The 24,930-nt window shown below is 41.5% G+C and overlaps 1 protein-coding gene across 4 annotated transcripts in view; it reads left to right on the forward strand.

The window, feature by feature from the left end:
• Positions 1-24,930, forward strand: part of LOC142370432 (SH2 domain-containing protein 1A) — a 33,801-nt gene that overhangs the window by 591 nt on the left and 8,280 nt on the right. The window contains exons 2-4 of one of the 4 annotated variants that reach the window (XM_075453006.1): positions 3,521-3,668; positions 7,953-8,076; positions 18,101-18,299. In XM_075453006.1, coding sequence (XP_075309121.1) covers positions 18,206-18,299 — 94 coding nt within the window. In that variant the 5' untranslated portion in view covers positions 3,521-3,668; positions 7,953-8,076; positions 18,101-18,205. Of the gene's footprint in view, positions 1-3,520; positions 3,669-7,952; positions 8,077-13,110; positions 13,622-18,100; positions 18,631-24,930 lie in introns of those variants that run through there. The other 3 variants (XM_075453008.1, XM_075453007.1, XM_075453005.1) reach the window with 3 other exon arrangements.

The following is a 24,930-nucleotide window of genomic DNA, read 5'->3' on the forward strand; positions in this document are numbered from 1 at the left end:
TTTTACTTGGAAAAACTGAGGTTTAACTGATGGTAACACAAACATCACTATGTACAGACCTGAGAAAAGTGCTGTGTTAATGGTAAGGAGGGTAAGATGAGTCATGTAGGGGTGAGGACCCTTCTTTAGAGTCAGTGTTTTATCTTCAATATTCTTTAGAAACGTGATGGACACGAGAGATAAATTAGATAAGTTACTTCTTCTAAAGTAACAAATTACTCATTATTTAAGGACACGCTGCACACCATGCTGAGATATGCCAAGTTTTCAGCTAACAGCTCTTTGGGAATCACCTTGTTGCTGTAAAAATACTATTTTCTGTCTGTCAAACTCTGTTATCTTTGCTGTTTTCATAGATGAAACTAAAGAAATGGGAACAGATGATGTGTCTTTGGGACAGGCTGCTAATAACAACGTGTCTAAAGATCCAATTTAAAACTGCTTCTTTGCTAAGTTGTCTGTTATATGTGGACACAACACTGGTTCATCCCTTGAGTTGGGAGCCTTTTTTCTACTTGAATGATTAATAGGTCAGAGTTAAGTGGCTTAACAAACAAACAGTTTCCTCTGAAAATGGTCAGGTACAAGAACTGGACTGAAAATGAGTGAAAAAGCAGCCAATGTCCAAAGAAAAACTCTGAAAGACATTCAGAAAGCCTGGAGAACTATTGCTCAAGACCACTTTAGAATATTACAGGAAAGTCTGAATGATTGGAAGGAAATGATAAAGAAATGAGGGCTGGATCTGGACATTGTCACAGAAATTTAGAAAACAAAAACTGATGTTTGTATTTACACCTGACAGTTTTAAGAAAGCTCAAAAACGGTAAAGCTTTCCTTTCATGTTGGTGCATTTTCAATCATCATTTGTGTTTTGACAAGTTAAATATGTGGTAGTAGCTACTGTGGCTTAAAGAAATAATGCACCATTTACATGCACAATGCAAATTTAATCCTGTTTCAGACATTTGTATTCACTTTTTCAATAGTAAAAAACACATTTACACATTGCATTTACTAAAAATATGATTGACAAACTATCGTGTTAAAGATACTTAGTTCTGCTCTTTCTGACAGGGGACTTTCAACTGGTAATTTAAACATTTTCAAAATAAGATAAACAACAAAAAATGGAGGATAAATGGAAATTAGCTGTAAAACAGCTCATGCAAAAAATACAGCTCCTTTTGAATATAACTGACACTGCAAACAGTCAAACTTTTATTAGATTTTGGTTAGTGTGGCAACAAAACAGAAAGTATTCCTGCTCCCTGATCTGTGCCATCTCAAGTTGGAGCCACACTGGTGATGATTATTAATAGCTGCATAGACTCTGACCACACTGCGCCCAGCCCAAACCAACCCAACCCGCCCTGTTTTCACCGAACTCCACATAAACACATGTCATTTACCATCTACTGAGAGCTGAGGCCCAGCTGTACATCCTGAAAATCACAGAGGCCGAGCACGAGGTTGCAGTAATGTTAGAGTGAACATTGAAACCTGACAATCAGCGGTAAAAAACATCAAACTGCTGCCTCAGAGGAAGGAGCAGCGTGAAGGCTGCTTGTCTTCAGAACAAGTTATCAGAGGAAAAGTCCAACATGATCATCAGTTTGTTGGTACTTTGGGATTCAGAAGCTTCCTAACTTGGTATGATGAAATCCAAATAACCCAAAGAGAAAAAATTTTGGCACAAATATGAGCAATATTTTAGATTACTGTCCTTTTTAACGGGGAAACTGCACTGGTCCCCCCCGGTGAAATCTGATTTGCCCCTGTAGTGCCCCTGCTCAGCCACTGGACACACTCCACTTGTTACAGATTAGTAAAAGTTACAAACTATGGCATCACTTCTCACAGCTTATATCTTCATAAAGGGAAAAAAAATCCACCATGGACGTTGATAAAAGGGTATTTATCATTAAGAAACTGGCCTTTCTGACGACACATGGATGCAGCAGTTCAGAATGGATTTGAACGCAGCATGATGGTGCATTTAAATTTGAACTCAGATGGTAGAATTTCTGAGTTTGCAGTCGGGAAAATCTATATATTTGATTTACTTTGCGCTCGAACATGGAACAATTTTCACATCATATTCAGTGACAGAGCTTTGCTCAAATCTCAAACTGTAGCCAGCAGCAAACAATGAATGGCTGTTGAAATGTCCTGTACGTGCACTTACTGAATCGTGCTTGGACACTGGGTCTAAACTCAGCCTTAACTTTAATGTAGCTACATATTTATAATAAGGATTCTCTGTGTCAAACAAATGCATAAAACTTGTTTTTTTGCCCCCTGGTGGTTAAAAGTAACTAATGCAGCTTTATATCGTTGAACACATGTTCCATAACCATCGGTGTCATTTGTCCTCAATCACCTACACTTTTATTTAAAATCTTTCAACCTAAACGGTCTCATCAAGCCACATGCGTTTTTACAAAAAAAAAACAAAAAGGATTGGCTTTATTTAACTTAAAATCTCTGCAAGTTTACACTCAATTGCACTTAAAGGAGGTCACATCTTTGTGGACAAGCGTTAGAATAAAAAATGGTCAGAATGTATACAAAGACAAAGTTAGCTGACAGCTCCCTGATCCTTTTGGGGGGACTAAACAAAACCTGAAGCCTAGTGAGCAGCCAGGTATAAGGTCACTGTACGGCCACAGTGTTCTGACCACTTAACAAGCTTAACATCAGAGGCCGCAACCTCTCATCAGTCACCTGACTTGGCACATAACAGAGGTCAGAGTGGACTGGCCGATGAGATCATAACTGTGATCTGATCAGGCCTGAGTGTTCACCTCAGAGGTCACAATTAAACACTGAGCAGTAGCTGGAGGGCAGCTAACTGAAATATCTATCATTTCTCAGGAGCCAGCACTCAGTCTGGTTCCCAAATGTAGTGTTGTGTTGAGTTTGTTAAGCGTGCTTCTGATGTGTGCTGAGGCTGAATCACTCTGGTTAAAGTCCTGGCTAAAATCCTAAAACAGAGTGTGTATTGTAGGTTTTCTCCCACAGTATATTTAACTTCACAGGTGATTTAAACTGGCTGCAGGTGTCAATGTGAGTCTTTCTGTCAGAACTGTTCCATGTAAAGCTGAGTTGTGCCAGGGTTACAGCCCAACATGACCATATAACTGGACCAGCATTGTTGTGAACTGTGACGTTGACTTCTATCACAAAACATCAGTGAATTATTACTATAAATATTAAAACTTTAACTAAACACAGAGCCGATATGTGACAGAGGGATTAAGAAGTGAGTTCTCATTGGTTTATTAACCTCTTCTGTGTGGCGTGTGTTTAACCAACTTGGACCGGTGAACACATAACTCATGACAACACTGGGACTAAAAGAGATACACAATATGTCTCCTTTAAAAGTCCTATTTTGCTCGGACTACTCAATGATTCGTTATTAGGCGAGTGTCATGTGACCGTGGACACTGCTGAGAGAAGCCAGTTAGGGTGGCTAGTGAATTCGATAATGACACCTCCCTTTGTTGTTCACCAGGCATGCCAGCAGGGCCCTGGAGCCCATCCAGGACTCCCTTGGAGGATTATGTCACCCAGCTGGCCTGAGAGCAGCTGAGGAAGTTGTTGTTGGAAACATGACGGTCTGGACATCTCCACTGCCCCTGTCGATGCAGACACCATGAAAGGTAAGGAGTTTGGAAAATGTTCAGATGCTGACTGGCTGAATCTCTTTAACACAGCTTGATTTGATTAAACAAAAAAGTCAAACTCATTGAATCAGTAAAAGAAAAGCATCACATTTTTTTATTTTAAAATTTTTTGAACCTCAGTTTGGGGGTCGTGTTGCAGTGCTGTCAGACAGAGGTTGGAATTGATGTGCGGCAGCTGGGTTAGACCAGGTCAGGATGTCAAGAGAGGAAGGATGTTCTATTATAAGAGTCTTCTGCTAAAGCTGTTCAGATTATGGCAACTTAACCTCTGAACCTGATCATATCAATGTGTGCAGAATTAGGTAATGATAATGGGACAATCCAGCATGTTTCTGTCCTCTGGCACCATGAGCTGCAGTGTGTGAGTTCCCACTGGCAAATCTGAATTGGAAGGCTTGATCTTTAGTAAAAGTGTGTCATTACATCTAATCGCCTCTGAGCAGTTAAATCTCTGGCCAGGAAACTACAACTTGGATGCTCTTATTTTTAAGGCTTTGGGCTCTTTCGCTTTAAAAACTGCTTCATGTGTCAATGTTTCTCAAGACAATGACCGCTACAGCTGTTTTAGTTCAGTTTTTTTAAATATCTGAACAATTCTTGCACCAGTTGCAATAAATGTTGGCACAGATGTTATGCACCACTCAGGACACTTTGTAATTACTTTGAGGTTGCTCATCTGAAACCATCTTCAGGTAAAAATGTGATCAAAATTTGAATTCTTAGACAAAAGTTGTCAGGTTGGGTGGATGATGCGAGGCGTGAAAGGACACAGATGCTGACTTCAAAAAACAAACTTGATTTATTTTTCACAATGGTCAACATAATGCCAAAGCTAGACTGTGATGAAACAAAACATGACTGGACTGGCATGGCATGGCTTGGCATGGCTTGGCATGGCTTGGCTTGGCTTGGCTTGGCTTGGCTTGGCTTGGCTTGGCTTACTGTGACCATGAGTGACGGTGTAAGGATCTGACTAAGGGAATGAGGAAACCTGGAAGCTAAATACTGACTGAGTGATAGGTGAGTGAGTGCAGCTGAGGGGAAAAACACAGGTGATGTGAATGAAGGTGATGGCAGAGCAACGGAAACTATGGGGAAAATATGGCAAAACTAAACATGAACTAAAAACCGAGGCATGAGAAAAACTTAAAACATGATAAAACTAAAAACTAAACAAGAACTAAAAACATGACGAAAACCTCATGGACGTGACAAAAATCAAGAAAACTGACATTCTCTTCTGCTATGTTGATGCTTTCTGTTTATTGCCTATCAGCAAATGTTAGCATGCACATATACACCGAACAAAGGGGTCGATAATAGAATATTTATAGAATTCAACATCTTAGCATTTAACGAGAGGAATTCAAGAAAAGCAAAAATGGAACAAAACCAGTTTTTGAGTCAGTCTGAATCCTCTCAAGGTTCATATAAATGGGGCAACATGGTGGACGTGGAGAATGAGCCGGCCGGCTTCATCCTTTTCCCGTTTGTCAGTAGTAGAGAACAACTGAATGAGCAGCCCACCATCCGCCCAGAACCCGTAACTCCCCAAAGTGGAGAGTCCCAGGCCTCTGTGTCTCCTCCAGACAACATTGACGCACAACAGAACTTCCAGCCTTCCGTGACACGTAGAAGAGGACGCGCAAAAGTCAATTTAAAGCGGATCAACTATCTACAGGAGGCGAATCATCTCCGAGTGAAAATAACACTTGACCAGGAGAAAAGTAGAAGACTCAGGGCTGAGAATAACTGCAGTGTCCATTCCAAAAAACTGCTAGAAACTGAAAAGAACTTAAGAGACGAACGTCAAATAAGTCTCTTCTTTGAAAAGGAACTGAAGGAATGCACAGAAGTCATTAAGGTTTTACGTCAGACCTCCGACTGGGAGTTTGAGCAATTAGAGGAGAGAAATGCCAAACTCTGCGGGTTGATCACAAAACTCAAACTTCACAAGGAAGAAGCCAAAGCGACTGCTCTGGCATATGTTATAATCCTGCCCCCACCAGAAGATGACTCTTCAGCTGAATATGCAACCATCTGGTGTGAACACCACTTCCAGAGAAAACCAAGCACCATACAGCAAGTCACACCATTATCAGAAGCACTTTTAAATGCACAAGAAGAAGATGTGTTTTTCCGCTGTACGAGGAGGTCTTCAGAAGTGACAAGCCCTCCATGTGGAGGCGATTTAAAAAACACATAACTCCATCCCATCTACGGAAACATGAGAACAAGAAAAAAGACGAAAGACAGGAGTGAAAACAACATAAAGATTTTATATATATATTTTTTTACACATTTTAATATATTTATATAATTTATTTTTATAATATAATATAAAAAAAACTTATAAAAATAAATCTACTAAAATCTATATTCTTTGAGTCCAGCTGTGTTTCTGCAAAAGTACAAAGATTTAACATCCTAATGAAAAGTGTCCTCGATGTTAAGTGTTATTTCACAGTTTTACGGTTTGGTTTAAACAAACACTGAAACATAAAAGGAAAAAGTTCCTTCTCAAACAATAAGATTATTTCATTATTTTGAACATGTAAAAAACACTTCATGGACATCTAGAAATGGTTTGAAATGTATATATTTAAAGTTAAACTTACAGTAGGTAGAAAGGTGAATATAAGGGGGGACTTTTGTGGTAAACGTTGAGACTGTTCAGCTCAGATTTCAATAACACTCAATTAGTTTTTCGATGTGCAGAAAAGTAGTGTTTAGCTTCATTCTTATTATTAAAGAAAAAAAGAAACGTTGAGCATAACCTTTTATTAAGAATTGCACAATAATACATGAGCTTCATATGCAAAAATCTTAATTTTCAGGTTATTGTATAAAGATAAAAAGTGCTTATTTTCCTCTGAAATATAGAAGAGTCTAAGTATAAAGTCAGAGTAGCTCAGTTTTGTATTTATTGCAGTATTTTTCAGTGAAAGTTCACCCCTGGTCACCATTTGAGGGCTTATTTTCTCAATATTCCCTGCTTCATACTTTGGTTGAGTCACTGCTGTTTTATCTTTATTAATTATTAAAAGAGAGCAGCAAAGACAAAACGTGACTACGAAGGAGTTTTTCAAAGATAACAGGTGAAGCTGGGGTGTTCAGAGGTCACGCAGTGATGAGCTCCAGCAGAATGGCTAACACAAAAGGCCTTTAGCAGGGATGCTGCCTGCCTTTAGGTCTGCATCCACTCTGAGGTCGCCTGTTTCAGGAGTAAAACATCTTATCTGGTCAGTCCTGTGGGTCACATTGGAGTCTAATTAAAGGCTTTGGAAGGAAAACTTCCAGATGCAATGGAGAGTTTTCTTCTAATATCTTACCTAATGTCTCCAGAGGGTTCCTGAGTGGGGAAAAAAAATCACATTTGAAGAAACATTTAGCATAGTCTCTTTAAAAATAAATCAACCTATAATAAAGAATTGCACAATAATCCATGAGCTTTGTGTATTTATATGCAAAAATCTGAATTTTCAGGTTATTGCTTCCTTAGATAAAAAAGTGAATTTAATCAAAAGAAGAAGCCATATCTGAACATGATCCAGAAACACTGCCGTCTTCTCCGGAACAAAGCTCATTTAAAATGGACTGAGGCAAAGTGAAAATCTGTTCTGTGGTCAGATGGATCGAAATCATAGACGCTGCATCCTCCACACTAAAGAGGAGAAGAACCATCCAGCTTGTTATCAGCTTGTAGTTCAAAGCCTGGATCTCTGATGATGATGGGGTGCTGAAAGGTATATACAGGTTTTAGAGCAATGTATGCTCCCATCCAGGCGTCGTCTTCTTCAGGGAAGGCCTTGCATATTTCAGCATGACAAAAGTAAAATGTCTCACTTTCAACACGTTCTCATGTGAATAAAATGCTGGTTTATGAGATTTAAAAAACGTTGTATTCTGTGAACTGGAAACAACAAGTTAGAAGTATTAACTCTGGACTCTTGTTTCCTTTCCTCCTTCATGGTGTGAACCAGACAACAGCCACACAGAACTGCTAACTAGCTTCTTTAATGTAAAAAAAAAAAAATGAAGAACACAACCTGCAGAAGCTCAAACTGGGATCAGTTATATTAGAGTTCATGGTAACATTCACACTATATATTTTCAAATGATCACACTTTTAAAGTTAATTTAGCGGCAAAGGTTGAACATAACAGGCATCCGAACAGGCTAATGGAAGAGCTGTGAGCTTGTTCCTTTGGTTTGTTTTTCCATCACAAAGAAGGCGTTAGTGCACCTTCTTCTCTGCAGAGACCTTCAGCTTGTGAGGCTCATGAGGACCCATTGCTGCTGGGAAATGGCTTCTCAAAAGCTCTGCGGGGAGGGTGAAGACCACGATGGATGCACTGCTCTGCACAGAGGACAGCGACTACAGGTATCTGAGCTGGAAAGCCACGGAGGAAAGTCCCGACACCGCTTCCTTTAACGCACGAGATGCCTTCACTTCCCCTTCGGCCAGAATCATCTTAAACACAGAGAGAGAGAGAGCATTATAACAGCAGTAAGTCTAAAGAAACGCTGAAGAAGCAGCAGTGTTTAGGCGGGTCGTATGGAAATAAATTAAGGACTGAAGGTTTCCTTTAAGTAGGGATGCACCGATAGTTTCGGTACTGATACCATGTGCGTGTACTCGTACTCAGTATTCATTAAAGTGTTCCGATACTACTGAACCAGTGTGACAGGTTACAACAATATGTTGCACTAAGAGAAGTTTTATATTACTAAAATGCACAAAGTGCAGTTGTATTTGGGTTGAATATGCCTAAAGAAAAGAAAATATGTTTAACTTAGGAACTGTAATGGCCTTGATTAGTACTCATATCGGTATCGGCAAGTACTGAAAGGTAAGTTGTACTTGTACTTGTACTTGGTATTAAAAAAATGTGATATCGGTGCATCCCTAGATTTAAGTTGGCTTTCTTTTGCTTTTTGAGACAGAATAGGAAAGAGCTATACTACCACTGAACTACACATCATGTGAAAGCACAAGGCTTCCCCATTTTAAGACACTGAATGCAGCAGTTTTGGAATCTTTAAGTAAACAAGAGCAGTCTGAGATTGCATAAAAAAGTCTTGATTGATCCTGATCAAATATTCAATAACTTCAGGTCTGACCTTCCCCACCATTTTTCATCCAGATAAGTCCATAACTTTGTGACCAAACCAACAACACGACCTCTTTGGTGGAGTTAAAAATGTTGTTTCTATGTTGTCTGTGGTGGCAAAATCTAGCTGTGTCACAATGTGCTGCACGCTGTGTTCACTGTAAGAAAAATGAACAAGTTACTTCTAAAATAAGTCACTGTTTCACCCACTGGTTATTAATAACAGTATTACTCACCAATTCCCTTATAAAACTACCCGCTCACCACAGCCTCACAGGACACAGAAACAACCTGCTCCGCCCTCCCACCACTTCAAACAGCTCTGACTGGTTTTAAAACTGAAGAACATACACAGACGCCAGCTTACTGTGCGATTAAATAAAAAAGCTGGCTGGAGTTCAGAGATGCTCGTCTGTAAAAGCTGATGGGGATCACCCAATGAGCAGATTGTGTGTACAAACACTGATTTACAGAGGACTCCACTTCCTTTTGGACATCAAACCACCATGTTGTCATCATTAACTTTGATTTAGATTAAAGGGGAACTCCGGGGCATTTGAAGCGTGTTTCCATTGCTAGGGGTTGTCAAATAGTGATAGTAGGACACAGAGAGGTGCGTATCAGCGCTCCCTGTGTGGAGATCGCTCTGTCCGCACAGCATGTCATGCGAGGCTAATACGTGGTGGCTAAGGGGCAAGCGCTAACCCTTCCACGTAAAACAACAACTTGCACACTGCAGAAACGTCACACCACTTTATAACCCATCCGACAATAAAGTCACAAGCCTTACCATCAAAACCATATGCATGGTTCTCACATTACTGGCATGGGGACGTTACAAAACAACTTTATAAACAGCATGTAACTCACCGGCTGGTTGTAGGCTCGCGCATGTGAAAGCCCAAAAGAGTCGATGGAGAATAATCCCATATACAAAACAATTATATTCTCTAGAAAAACTGCGTTCAAGTATTTAAAACATTACAAGAATATTACTGGGCATGTATTGTTGTAATGTTTTAAATACTTGAACGCAGTTTTTCTAGAGAATATAATTGTTTTGTATATGGGATTATTCTCCATCGACTCTTTTGGGCTTTCACATGCGCGAGCCTACAACCAGCCGGTGAGTTACATGCTGTTTATAAAGTTGTTTTGTAACGTCCCCATGCCAGTAATGTGAGAACCATGCATATGGTTTTGATGGTAAGGCTTGTGACTTTATTGTCGGATGGGTTATAAAGTGGTGTGACGTTTCTGCAGTGTGCAAGTTGTTGTTTTACGTGGAAGGGTTAGCGCTTGCCCCTAGCCACCACGTATTAGCCTCGCATGACATGCTGTGCGGACAGAGCGATCTCCACACAGGGAGCGCAGATACGCACCTCTCTGTGTCCTACTATCACTATTTGACAACCCCTAGCAATGGAAACACGCTTCAAATGCCCCGGAGTTCCCCTTTAAGGCCATGTTTAGGGAAAGGTTCGGTGTAAGCTGCTTCTCTACTGTTTGACCCTGGGAGAACTTTTAGGGCAAAGGTGTTCGGCTCTGCTTTGCTTTTAAAACATCTTTGATAAACTGGAAGGGGTCAGACTTTGACGTAATGAGAGAAAAATGTCAAAGTCAAAGTCAGCTTTATTTGTCAGATCTGTATACGTACAGGACATACACAGGCTTGAAATGACGTTTCTCTCCAGCTCAATAGTTCAGTGCAGCGGTTGCATTTAACTTAAGTTAACACTGTAATACAATAAACTAAACTATGGTGACCGGTAATCAGAGTGACAGCACAATGTGGATATATATATATATATATATACAAGGTCTCTGATATTGACATCAGAGTAAAGTGGCGTAGGCAGAAGTAAGTAAAATAAAATAAGATAAATTAAATATGTTTATGTGCAAATATATACAGGATGAGGTTAGAAAGGCAGAGCAGGGAGGGAGTTGATCCTCCTGACTGCCTGGTGAACGAAGCTGTCCCTCAGACTGCTGGTTCTGGCTCGGAGGCTCCTCAGTCTCCTCCCTGATGGCAGCAGGCTGAAGAAGCCGTACAGAGGGTGTGTAAGATCGCCCGCTATGCTGAGGGCCTTTCGAGTGAGGCGGGTGTTATGAAGGTTCTGAAGAGAAGGGAATGAGGTGCCGACAATCTTCTCAGCTGCTCTCACAATGCGCTGGAGGGACTTGCGACAGGATGGTGTGCAGTTGCCGTACCACACTGTGATGCAGCTGGTCATGATGCTCTCGATGGCGCCTTTGTAAAAGGTGCACAAGATGGAGGTTGGAGCTCTGGCTCTTTTCAGCTTGCGGAGAAAGTATAGGCGCTGGTGGGCCTTCTTGGCCAGTGATGCAGTGTTCATACTCCAGGACAGGTCCTCCGAGATGTCTACACCCAGGAACCTGGTGCTACTCACTCTCTCCACAGCAGTACCATTGATGGTTAGAGAAGCATCCTGGGAGGGCAGCTTCCTGAAGTCCACAACCATCTCCTTTGTTTTTTCCACATTCAGAGAAAGATTGTTGAGTCCACACCACTGGACCAGGTGGCTCACCTCACTCCTGTAGTTTGTCTCGTCGTTTTTGTTTATGAGACCCACCACAGTCGTATCGTCCGCAAACTTGAAGAAGAAGTTGGAGCTGTTTGTTGGAGTGCAGTCATGTGTCAGCAGAGTGAATAGAAGGGGGCTCAGCATGCATCCTTGGGGTGCCCCCGTGTTTAACACGATGGTACTGGATGAGTTGCTGCCGACCCGTACTGCCTGTGGTCTTCCAGTCAGAAAGTCTAACAGCCAGTTGCACATTGAGGCACTGAGCCCTAGACTGTCCAGTTTCTGAATAAGTTGTTGGGGAATGATAGTATTAAATGCCGAGCTGAAATCAATAAATAGCATTCTGACATAAGAGTCCTTAGTGTCTAAATGAGTGAGAGCTGTGTGTAGGGCAGTTGAGATGGCATCATCGGTGGAACGATTTGGCCGATATGCAAATGTGAAAGGATCCAGAGTGGCAGGAAGGACGGATGTGATGTGTTGCATGACTAGTCTTTCAAAGCACTTCATGGCGATGGGGGTGAGTGCCACTGGCCGATAGTCATTCAGAGAGGAGGGTGATGCCTTCTTCGGTACAGGGATGATGGTGGTGGATTTAAAGCAGGTGGGGACGATGGTCTGACTCAGCGAGATACTGAAAATGTCTGTGAAGACAGCTGCTAGTTCCCCTGCACAGTCCTTTAACTTTAACCGTGTTCAACATGTGTTCAACATGTTTCTCTGTGCCTATCTCAATCCACCTGGAGTTGTAAGGATTTAACAAGCCTCCATGAGATGAATATACGTCAGTGTAATGCCTTCTGAAGTGATAGAAACTGACTGCGTCTGTGAATTTGTGAGCACCTTCGCCCTGGCCCTCCTGGCAGCCTCGGCCTCTGAAGCCATGCAGCGCTGCAGGTTAAACGGGAGCATCAGTTCTTTGAGCTCCACTCGCTCCACCCGAACCCCCACCGTCTGGACTCGGCGCACAGCACCTCCAGCAGGACACAACAGGTACAACAGGTTCCACCGAGCTTTCTGAGGTGTAGACTGAGGCATCAGGCATGACCGTGAAAAAGGTTCAGATTATTTTGGAGATATCAGACATCCAGGAAAATTCTAAGTGTTTCTTTAACCCATTCAGACCCAAAAAAAAAGTTTACTGGGGAACATAAAACTGTCCACCATAAATCTAACATTTGAGAGGTAATACCTTTTACATTCATTGTAAATTACTGACTTTAACCTCATGTTTACTAATATTTCTAAAGGATATAATTGTTTGTGTGTCTTTAAAATGATGCAATGCACACTTTGCACCAGGTTGTAAATGGTTAAACACACAACAAACCTCCCATTCCTACTATTTAATATCCTCAACAGCTTCAGTGTGGGTCAGAAAATATTACGTTGTCTTCTCTAAACAAAGATCTTACCTTAAAACATGTCTAAAAACAAATAAATGAAGTTGTAATTGGGGAGGCAGGTAATTATTTCAGAATTTAATATATGAAATGTCTTTGATCCAAATTAACAAAAGAGTTTCAGATGATTCTGGATGATAAATGACTTTAAAACAAGAGCAAGAATTGGTTCAGTTCAATTTATTCAACTTTGATAATCCCTTAAAGAGAATTTATATAATTTAAACTAGTTGCTATGTGAAAATACAGCGGCATCATGATGTTTTTACCAGTGCTCAGCCTCTCCCTCCTGCACCTTGTATTTAACAGCACAAATAAACAGTTTCTTTTGGAGGAAGCAAGTAGGGAGCAAGTTTCTAGCTTTTTCTGAACTGAATAACTCATTTTTTTCAAGCTAACAATAATCCCACAGAAAGAGGGGAATAATCAGAGTTAAAACTGTTTAATGTTTAATCTGAGTTATGAGCTGTTTAAAAGGCCACGCCTGCATTGTTTTGGCTTAGTTTGTTATGGTCTGAGTGGCTCCTGCTTCTCCAGCAGTTTCCTAAAAAACAATGAAAAAGCCCTTCAGTTATAATACACAATGTGTTTTAAAAGCTTTGCTATGTTGTTGTTCCTCTCACCTCCATTCTCTTCGTAATGCCCGACCTCTGAGCTACCACGTCTGTCAGAGTGTGGGCGCTGACCGTGGCCCTCAGGATCGTCTGAGCCAGAGAAAGCGTGGCCTGGTAGCCATTTTTCACCCGTGTCAGCCAGAGGGTGGGATCCACCACGCGGTAAAACACGACAGCGTCCAGCTTCAATGGAACCCCGTCTGCAGTCAGAACCTGACGGAAATGAAAAAAGCTTTATAATATCTGCAGGTTTGTTGAATATGAGAAAATTAGAAAATATAAGAAAAGTTTAGTTTCAATTAACACTGTTCTTCTTTGGACATTGGCTGCTTTTTCACCCATCTTGTTCCTGACCATTTTCAGAGGAATCTGTTTCTTTCTTTCTTTCTTTCTTTCTTTCTTTCTTTCTTTCTTTCTTTCTTTCTTTCTTTCTTTCTTTCTTTCTTTCTTTAAGCCACTTAACTCTGAACTATGAATCATTCAACCAGAAAAAAGGCTCCTAACTCAAGGGATGAACCAGTGTTGTGTCGACACATAACAGACAACTTAGCAAAGAAGCAGTTTTAAATCATATCTTTAGGAACTTTGCTACTAGCAGCCTGTCACAAAGACACATAATTTGATCCCATTTATTTAGCTGCATCTATCACATCATGTGAACTGAGATTCTGAGGTGAGTTGTTAAGGATAGAGCAACTGCTGACCTCTTGTGGCCGGATGTTGAAAGAGACGGTCCGCATGTCAACCTTCTCGATGACGTCCAACCAGGGGATGAACCAGAACAAACCTGCAAAGAAGCGGTTAAAAAAAAAACAGCACCAAATTTATTTGTTTTTCTCTAGTATCCCCACAGTCATTAGATGAAATCCTAAATTGATCAGGTATATACATACACATATATTTCTGATGATTTAACAGATTACAAAAACAGGCTTTAAACTCTCAATACATGGTAAATAAAGATGGATTGACTTTATCTGATCTAGAGTAGGTCTTTCTGCAAATATTTTAAAATATCTACTGACCACAACTTGTTAGTTGTATTTCTTACATCTTCTTTCTAAGGTTTAATGTGTCAGGACAATAAAAAAAAAGATTATGGGTTAGGGTTATCTGTCCTTACTAGATCTTAATGAGGTAAAAACAACCTAAGATGAACAATAACACGTGACACATTCTTTTTTCACACACTGCTTCTGTGTTTTTGTTTAATGAATAATGACACAGTGTAATATTTTATGTGTTGGTCATCTGAGGTTGTGTTTACTTACTGCTAAAGCCTTAAATTTGAAAAAGGGTGTACTTTGCTTCCCTGGGAACCTGGAAACTTAACACTTTGCTTTAATGAAAATTTGACAAATATTAAATGCTTCAATCAAATATTTAGACTGCTTTTTAGTGAACTAAATATGTTTGGGGCCTATAATTTCAGAATGATAATAAGATAGTAACTAGATTTACATATATTTTACTCAATAACATGTTTAAACAATTTGATAATAGATATAGAGAAATACGTACGACGTATTTCGTATTTCGACGTACGAGCGCTGTTGATTCATACAAAAAGAGGTTATCTTGGTTAAACAGAAATACTGTTACCAGGTCCTTTGGTTTGTCCTTTAACCACCCGGCCCAGTCTGAAGGTCACAGCTCTTTCGTACTCCCGGATCACCTGTTTGACAGAAACCACAGCGTGACGGTAAAAAACAGAAAATCGTTTAAGGATTCTGTCCAGGTGTTTTTATCAAAATTCTTACAAGACAGAAATCTGTGCCTCCTGACACTGAAAAATCCAGATTCTTCGTTTTAAAGGGTTAACAAACAGATAAAGGTTTACACTACGTGATTTAAAGTGTATTCATAATGTTTGTGAGAGGGAGAAACTGAAAAAAATGTCCTCGCTATTTCAAAAGTAAGCTCACACACCCCCTCCTGGTCACCAACATATTGCAGCTTGCGTTTTCATAAAGTTACTTTCTAAGGACGTGGACAACCCAGCACAGGATTTGTGAGGCAGCCATGAAAAACGCACATACGTGTAGTTACTAGCAGCTGTATTTGAAGCTTAATGTCACCATACCTCGTCTCTTGACTTATTTGGTGGCTTCTGTAGGTGTCTTTTGTCAAAGAATGACAACAAATTCACGTGTATAGCTGTGCATGTGCAGGGTTCAGACGTGGGTTTTTACAACAGTGGCGTTACATCTCACAACTTTAGTGGGAGCCAAAACCCAAAACGGACTTTTTTTAAAAAGTTTTTATAATTTATTTTAGGAGGTTATGTTTTTCATAACATACAATGAGGCCGTAAACTGAGGAAAACATGTACATGTACACATGTTTGTGTGCAGTACTACATCTAGTTGTTTAAAAACTGAAATGAAAAAGGAAATGAAAAGGTTAAACATATTTTTGCTACACTCACCGTTCTGTCATTTTTATTTGAATGAATCCCAGTTAGTAAGTCCGCAAAACTGAATATAATCAAAAGTTGCTCTTACTTTTGCAGCCGCAAGCATTTGTGTGACAGAATTATCTCCTTTCTATCCCAACGGTTGGTTTATTATTCCCTATGATGAAGGAGGTCATAGGGAAAGTACTACTTTAGAGAATTCAAGGCAAGGCAAGGCAAGGCAAGGCAATTTTATTAATAGAGCACAATTCTTACACAAGGTAATTCAAAGTGCTTTACAGCTACATAAAATCACAAGAAGGCAATAAAATCATTAAAAAGAAATAAAAAATAAAAAAACCATTTAAAATAATCATTAATTAATTAATTTAAAAGCGAAGAGTGCAGATAAAACACTTTCAGGTGTCATATGCACAGCTAAACAGAACTGTTTTCAGCCTGGATTTAAACATTGTCAGAGTTGAGGCCGTTACAGCAGTCTAACCTGCTGGAGACAAACGCATGGATCAGTCTTTCTAAGTCTGGTTTAGACACTATTCCTTTGATTCTGCCAATGTTTTTTAGATGGTAAAAAGCTGCTGATGTTACTGATTTAATGTGGCTGTTAAAGTTCAGGTCTGACTGATAACACTTTCTCTTTGTTTCTGTGGGCCACAGACAATGATTTCAGTTTTGTCTGAGTTTAGCTGGAGAAAATTGTTTTGCATCCACACACTGATCTGTTCGATGCAGTGACACAATGTATCTACAGGCCCATGTTCTCATGCCGTCAGTGACACGTAGATCTGAGTGTCATCTGCATAGTTGTGGTAGGACACATTATAGCTGCGTATTAGCTGGCCTAATGGAAGCATGTACAGATTGAACAATACGAGTCCCAGGATTGACCCCTGGGGAACCCCACAGGTCATAGCCATTTGGTCTGAGACACAGTTACCAATTTCAACAAAATATTTCCTGTCCTCCAGATAGGACTTGAAACAGTTTAAAACACGACCAGAGATTCCCACCCAGTCTTCTAACCTCTGTAATAAGATCGCATGGTCAACTGTGTCAAAGGCAGCACTCAGGTCCAGCAGAACTAAGACTGTGACTTTACTTGCATCTGTGTTCAGGCGGATGTCATTTGTCACCTTGATCAGAGCTGTCTCAGTGCTGTGGTGGGGCCTAAAGCCTGATTGGAAAGTATCAAAAGCATTGTTGGACAGGAGAAAGTCACTAAACTGTTGGTATACAACCTTTTCTAGGACTTTGCCTAAGAATGGCAGGTTTGATATGGGCCGGTAGTTGTTCAGTACTGTGGCATCAAGATTGCTCTTCTTTAGACGGGGTTTAATGACAGCGGTTTTTAAGGCCTTTGGAAATGTTCCAGTCTGGAGGGAGATGTTGACTAGATGAGTGAGTTGTGGTAACAAACTGCTCAGCACAGACTTTAGGAATCTAGTGGGCAACTCATCAAGGCAGCACGTTGATGAACTCAGACTGCAGATGGTCTCTTCGACTGTTTTGTCAGTAACAGGTGTGAAATGTGTCAGCTCTAGGTGTCCATCTGGCTGCAGAGTAGTTATTTGTGTTGTGGAAATTATTGCATTTTTAATGCCTTGAACTTTGTCATTAAAGAATATTGCAAACTCATTACACTTGGATGTAGAAATGAGTTCTAAAGGCAGTGAAACTGGAGGGTTTGTTAATCTGTTTACTGTAGCAAACGGGACACGAGAGTTGTTACTGCAGTTTTTGATGATTTCAGAAAAATAACTCTCCCTCGTTCTACGCAAAGTCTGGTTGAACACACATAGCTTTTCTTTGTAAGTCTCATAATGAACCTGGAGCTTTGACTTGCGCCATGTCCATTCAACCAGCTCTTATCATGGCTGTGACTCAGATACTTGAGGATAATTTCACTCAAGAGGGTTTTTAAGCTAAAGAGACTTCGACAAACCCTAACCCAAACACACTCTGGAAATGAAATGAGAACACGAAAGCCTTAAAACCAGGATAAGTGTAACAAAAACTATCACAAAGACCCCAGATCATGACAGAAAGAAGCAGTGTTTCAAGAAAAGCAGTGACTACAGTGCCATCTGCTGTATGAGAGGGCCAGTAGATGGGATGAAAAACTGTGGAGAACTGAGTTTCTGTAAAAAAAAAAAAAGGTTTATTTAAACATGGGATGAGAAAGAATCCAAAAGGTGTGTCCAGATGGGAGGTAGGAGTTTCTGGGAGAGAAGAGAGGTTTGTGATTAAAGGGATTTACACAGAGTAATCTAGAGGTTGAGTGGAATTCAAAATGTTTCTTCTTACTTTTGCAGGAGTCCGGCGGGATTTTGAAGGGAGGCACTGGTTGTTGGGTGGCGCTGCTCGGGCCGCAGGAGGGTGAACAGGCAGGTAAGGAGCTGATGTGAATATTCCACTGAATGTCGTTTCCAGAACCAGATCTGAACAGGAGCACAGGACGGATTGTTGCTTCCAGGAATCAAGGAGAAAAAAAAGAGGCACAAGGAAACACAGGTAGGTATTCGACACGCTGTGGTAATAATTTTAATAACCATCATACAGGTAAATAAATGCTATCCTATCCTCCCACAGTCAGTAACTTATCTCATCACTTGTCCTTGTGGTAAGTCCTGTCTGGGAAACACAAGTAGAAGAGCACTCAAGATTTGAAATGCTGAACATGGAAGTTCTGTAAGATGTGGAAACATGAATGATCCGGTAGCAGCACATTTAGTTGAATTCAATCCCATTCAACCCATTTCCTCTCTTAGATATACTGGGACTGAGGAGGAATATTTCCCTCCTAGAGGATGTAACTTCGATGGTTTAGATCCAGAGAACGAAGAAGATGTGTAACTGTCAATCAGACAGTGTTGTCATTTAAGTCTTACATTTCATTTATAATGTGTTGTTTTGAATTCATTATTTTGTGACGTGTTAAAAAAGATGATTTCATGTATGTTCTAAAAGGAAATTATTCCATGCTGTTAAAAAACTCATTATTTCTATGCAATAACTGATTGGTTGTATGGGAGTGACGTGGGCGGATGTAATGAGCAGAGAATTATGGGGACTTCGCGGGGAGATACTGAGGACTCATGTGCACGGCTGTGCACTTCGGACAGAAAGATGGACTCTGCACAAGGTTAAGGCGCTAACGTTGTCACCATGTTTTATGATGGTTCGTAAGTTTGGAAAAATAAACTGTCAACTAAACACCTGTATGAAGCGTGGCCATTCTCTTAACCCGTGCAGCTACAGTGACAACGAACCGCCAATGGCTAAGTCTAAGATTGCTGTGTGTCAACGCGGTTAACGTCTGTGAGTGTGAGTAGTGTATTCGGATATTAAGGACGAGTTCCCGACTCAGTAAAGCAGCTTTATCTCTACGGTACATTCAGAGACAGTTTACTCAACTTCGCGAGGTCTCAAGTTGCCTTTTGGCGGGTGGAGTGCTGCATTCCTGGAGGAGGAGCGGTGCGCGGCAGAGCAGGGATCGACGCGGGCTGGCGCTGTGCTGGCGCTGTGCTGGAGGGGGATCAACGCAACCTAGCACTGCACTGGAGGGAGAGCAACGCAAGCTATCGCTGTACTGGAGGGAGAGCATCGCGCGAGAGAAGCACCAGGGCACTCGAATCATCGTTACTGCCAGCAGAGAACAACGCACACTAGTACGGTCGTGGAGGAAGACCAACGACAGAGGTGCTGGGACGCTTGAAACTCGACTAGTGTTGTGCCAGCACAGAGCAGCGCACTCCAGCACGGGCTCTGTCTGCCCTCCTCGACCGCGGACGGCTGGGGCGGACCGTGGCGGTCCCGGCGCGGCCGGCTCTTCTGCATGCAGGATCCGACGTCGGGTTTGACATTCATCTTCAAGTGTGAGTTAATTTAAAAACGCATAGACTTACGTGCGTCTGAGTGAGCTCGATAAATACGAAAAAAAAAAAAAAAAAAAAAAAAAGACTTTGATTCATTGTTCTGACATACTTTAAGTTACTGTTAAAGCATTGTGCTTATATCTTGGATAGTGTTGATCTGACAAATTCAGATTATTGAATTTACAGTGTATATATTAATGTGGTTGCCTAATTTCAAATAACTGATTCAGGGGTCTTTGATAGTACCAAATGTTTGCATTTATCTGGTTCTTACAAACCATGTTATGGGATCGGAAAGTGTATCATGGAAAGTTATACATATGTAATCACAAGGTTAGTGGAAACAAATTAGCCTAAGCTTTGATACGGTCATTAATATTGCAATATACATTTTTAGATATGTCAGTCAGTGGGGAAAAGTCAAGCACTGGTGACATTGAGCAATTAGAGTCTCTGCAAACACATTTAGCAAGGCTAAATGATCACTTGGAATCACAACACGACGACACGGATATTTTAGAATCGCAGATAAAAGAAGTCAGTGCCAAAATAGCAGCAATACAAGAAAATCAAGCAAATCCTACAACTTCTACTCCTGTAGTCGTAGAGCAACGAAAATCTGTGAGGGAAAGAAAATTAACCCCCAAAATGCTGGAACTAAAGCAGCAAGAAATATGTCAAAAGGAGACCAAATTCATCAGTCTTTATGGACACTGGAAGGAGGAAGTTAAAACTACACGAAGTAACCTTAAAAGTGAGTGTTCTGAAGATGATCTAGTCAATATGATGGAAACTGTCGAGGGACTTGAAGTGCAAGTTAAAGACGCATATGAAACCATACGGCTGCTGTCAGCTCCTTCCGCTCACATTAGGAGAAAGATTGACTCTTGCACAGCAGTTACAGCAGACATAATGGGTCTGTTAAAGGTGCGTATGAGCGAAGTGGGTCTAGAGGAGTTCGATGATAAAGCAGAAAATGCTAGACTTCACATGGTGCTTGACAGAGATTATGCACAGTCTATATTTGAGGCATCAGTCATTGATCGTATAGCCCCAAGTTGTAAGTCCCACTGTTCATCCCAACAGCAGAGTATCACTGTCAAAAGAGCAGAGTGTGCAGCACAGCTAGCTGCAAAGAAAGCAGAAGTGAAAATGGAAGAAGCAATTGCTACTCAAAGACAAGAACTTAAAAGGCTTGAAGATCAGAGAGATTTGCAAGTAATGGCTGCAAAACTTAAGGCATACTCTGAAGCTGAAGAGATTGAGGCACATTGTCAGGACAGAGGAGCACTATTTGAGGAAACTAGCAATCACATAACCCTACCTAAACCCATAAAGATCGAACGAGCATGCAATAATAATGACGAACAAACGAATACAACCAAAAACGACACACTCTTGATACAAGCCATACACGACTCAATGGTTCTCACCAGACTTCCTGCTCCTGAACCCTGTGTTTTCTCGGGAGACCCGCTCAACTTCTTAGAGTGGAGCACAAGCTTTAAAACACTGATTGAGAAATGATGCACCAATGCAGCCGACAAACTATTTTATCTGCAAAAGTACGTTGGTGGTGAGGCACGATCTGTACTGGAAGGGACTTTCTTTAGAAAGGATGCTGAAGCTTATGACCAAGCATGGGAGATGCTCAATACTCGCTACGGTCATCCCTTTGTAATACAGCGTGCATTTAGAGAAAAACTGAATAACTGGCCTAAAGTAGGTTCTAGAGAGTCAGCGAAACTACGACAATTCAGTGACTTCTTGTCAGCATGCAGCAGTGCAATGCCACACGTGAAGGGGCTAGATGTGCTTAATGATTGCGAGGCAAATCACAAAATGCTCCAAAAACTTCCAGATTGGATTACATCACGTTGGAATCGCCATGTCACAAAGCAATTACGCCATGGAAAAGAATATCCTGCCTTCAAAGAGTTTGCTGAGTTTATGGCACAAGAAGCAGAAATTGCCTGTAACCCCATGACCTCGCTTAATGCCTTGAAACCTGTTGAAGAAAAGATAACTAGAGAGTTTAAGTGCCCAAAGGCTAACACATTCATTACAGACATAAAAACAACAAATAGTGGAGTAGAGAGCAGTTCTCAGGAGAATGTGCCTAGTACAGCCACAAGTTCTTTCAAATGCATATGCTGCGGAGAAGGGCACTCCATCCACAAATGCCAGGTGTTCGCTAGCAAGCCTAAAGAGGACAAGAGGCAATTCATATTTGACAACAGTCTATGCTTCGGCTGCCTTAAAAGGGGACACAATTCAAAGGACTGTAAAGAAAAAGCCAGCTGCAAAATATGTAAGAAACATCATCCAACAGTACTCCATGAGGACCGGGCAGCAGCTGACAGACGTCCGGAGGTTGCGCAAGTCGAAGAGAACACATCCTCCTTTTCCTGCTCTGTGAATAAAGGTGATGATGGAAGCACATCAATGATTGTGCCAGTTTGGATTTCCTCAACAAAAGCTCCTGAAAAAGAGATACTTGCGTATGCTCTGCTTGATACTCAGAGTAGTAACACTTTCGTTGATCAAGGCATGTGCCGAATGGTGGGAGCAAGTTCGGAACCAGTGAAATTGAAACTGACTACTATGATGGGAAAGGATTCAATTGTTCACAGTGCAAGAGCTAGTGGCCTTAGAGTTAGAGGATTTTCATCTGATAGCTGGATTAGCTTGCCACCTACCTATACCAGAGACTTTATCCCCCTTGAACGATCCCACATTCCCACACCAAAAACTGCTGAGCGATGGAATCACTTAAAGGGAATTGCCCCTGAAATACCAGAGTTGATGGACTGTGAGGTAGGCCTTCTCATTGGTTACGACTGCTCCAGGGCTTTAGCACCATGACGAGTTATCACAGGGAGGGACGATGAGCCATACGCCATCAAAACTGACCTTGGCTGGAGTGTAGTCGGAAGCGCATTACGAGGTGCACAGTCAACAGAGGTGACAGGCCTGTGCCACCGCATAGCAGTCAGGGAACTCCCACCACTGACACCAGCTAGTGTAATTAGAGCCCTCGAGTTCGACTTCAGAGATAGTGCCCAGTGCGATAAGAATATATCACAAGAGGACATACAGTTCATGCAAATACTGAACAGCACAGCACACCAAAACGCAGAGGGGCACCTGGAAATGCCCTTGCCCTTTAAGTCACGTCCACAACTGCCAGAAAACACTTGAAAAGAAAACTTGATAAAAATCCAACGTTCAAGAATGATTATATCCAATTCATGGAGAGCCTATTCAATGATGGAGATGCAGAAAAGGCTGGAGATGAAAGGCCAGGAAATGCGGGGTATATCCCACATCAAGGGGTTTATCACCCCAGAAAGCCGAACAAAATAAGAGTCGTGTTCGACTGTTCTGCAAAGTACGAGGGTACGTCACTGAACGATCACTTGCTGACCGGACCAGATCTGGCAAATGGAATGACTGGTGTTGTCTGCAGGTTCCGCAAACACCCTGTAGCTGTTGTCTGTGATGTGGAAAAGATGTTCCATAGGTTCCATGTAAGCTCAGACGACAGAGATTTCCTGCGCTTTCTTTGGTGGGAGGGAGGTGATACGAGCACAGAGCCAAAAGAGTTTCGAATGAAAGTACACCTTTTTGGTGCTGCTTCTTCCCCCGGCTGTGCAAATTATGGGATGAAATATCTTGCAAGTCAGTATGAAGGAGAGTATCCTGCAGCAGCTGAGTTCTTGAAGAAGAACTTCTACGTCGATGATGGCTTAGCTAGCGTGCAGTCAGTGAGTGCAGCCATTCAATTAGTCAGAGAAGCACAAAGCCTGTGTGCAAAGGGGAAGCTGCATCTTCACAAATTTATTTCAAACCGCAGAGAAGTCCTGGAGTCAATTCCTGAAAGCGAACGAGCAGGTGGGGTGCATGACGTAGATCTTAGTCTCGGAGAGCTGCCCATTCAGACAGTATTAGGAGTAAGGTGGTGCGTGAGCAGTGACGTTTTCTCATTCAAAGTGAGCCTAGATGAAAAACCAGCGACACGCCGAGGAATTCTCTCCACCGTAGCCTCGGTTTTCGACCCCCTCGGTTTTCTAGCACCCTTTCTGCTGCTGGGGAAGAAAATACTGCAAGAGATGTGCCAGAAGGGTGTAGGATGGGACGAGCCACTTCCCACAGAATTAGTGCCACGATGGAAGAATTGGCTGGATGACTTGAAAAACCTGCCAAGCCTTGAGATACCAAGATGCTTCTATCCTAGTGAAGTGGGGAAGATACAAAGAACTGAGCTGCATCATTTTTCAGATGCAAGCTGCAGTGGATACGGTCAAGTTTCGTACCTGCGAGTTGTGGGTGATAAACAAGTCCACTGCTCTCTGGTCATTGGCAAGGCCAGGGTCTCACCCACCAAGATCGCCACTGTGCCTAGGTTAGAACTAACTGCTGCTGTAGTCTCTGCTGCTGTAGGCAGCATGTTAAAGGAAGAGCTAGAGCTCCAAGTCGACAAAGAATATTACTGGACTGACTCCCAAGTGGTCTTGGGCTACATAAACAACGAAGCCCGTAGGTTCCACATCTTTGTAGCAAATAGGGTACAAAGAATCAGAGAAGTAACCGACCCTGCTCAGTGGTATTATGTCCACACTGATCAAAACCCTGCCGACCACGCCTCCAGAGGCCTTGGTGTGAAAGAGCTGATACAGTCAAACTGGCTTAAAGGACCAGAGTTCCTGTGGAACAGAGAATTGGTCGCATCACAGTTCACTCCAGAGCTCATGGTGGGAGACCCAGAAGTAAGGACAACACAGGTTTTACACACAGAGCTTGAGAAAGAAGAGAATTTCTTGGACAGACTTGAACGCTTTTCAAAATGGAACACTGCCTTGAACGCAGTAGCACGAATCCAAAGACTGGCAAAAAGAACAAAAATATCAGCCCCGGTTACGGTTGAAGAGAGAAGAAAAGCGAGTCTAACGCTTGTAAAACTGGCTCAAAGTCATGCTTTCAAAGAGGAAATAAGAGTCTGAACCAAAAGGGTCAAAGGGTTAATAATCCATCAATACTTGAGCGTCCCATTCACAAACTAGTTGTGCTCTTAGAAAACAGATGAAATGTTTTGGTTTTTCATTGGTTTTCAAAATACACTTGTGGAATTGAGTTAACTGTGAGTTATCAATGTCTATAGTTACTGATGAAATTACTTGATTTTTCTGAAATGTTGATCATAAATCATAGTAATTGGTGGGAGTGTAACTGTCAATCAGACAGTGCTGTCATTTAAGTCTTACATT

The sequence above is a fragment of the Odontesthes bonariensis genome, chromosome 20 (genome assembly GCF_027942865.1).
Source record: "Odontesthes bonariensis isolate fOdoBon6 chromosome 20, fOdoBon6.hap1, whole genome shotgun sequence".
Lineage (NCBI taxonomy): Eukaryota > Metazoa > Chordata > Actinopteri > Atheriniformes > Atherinopsidae > Odontesthes > Odontesthes bonariensis.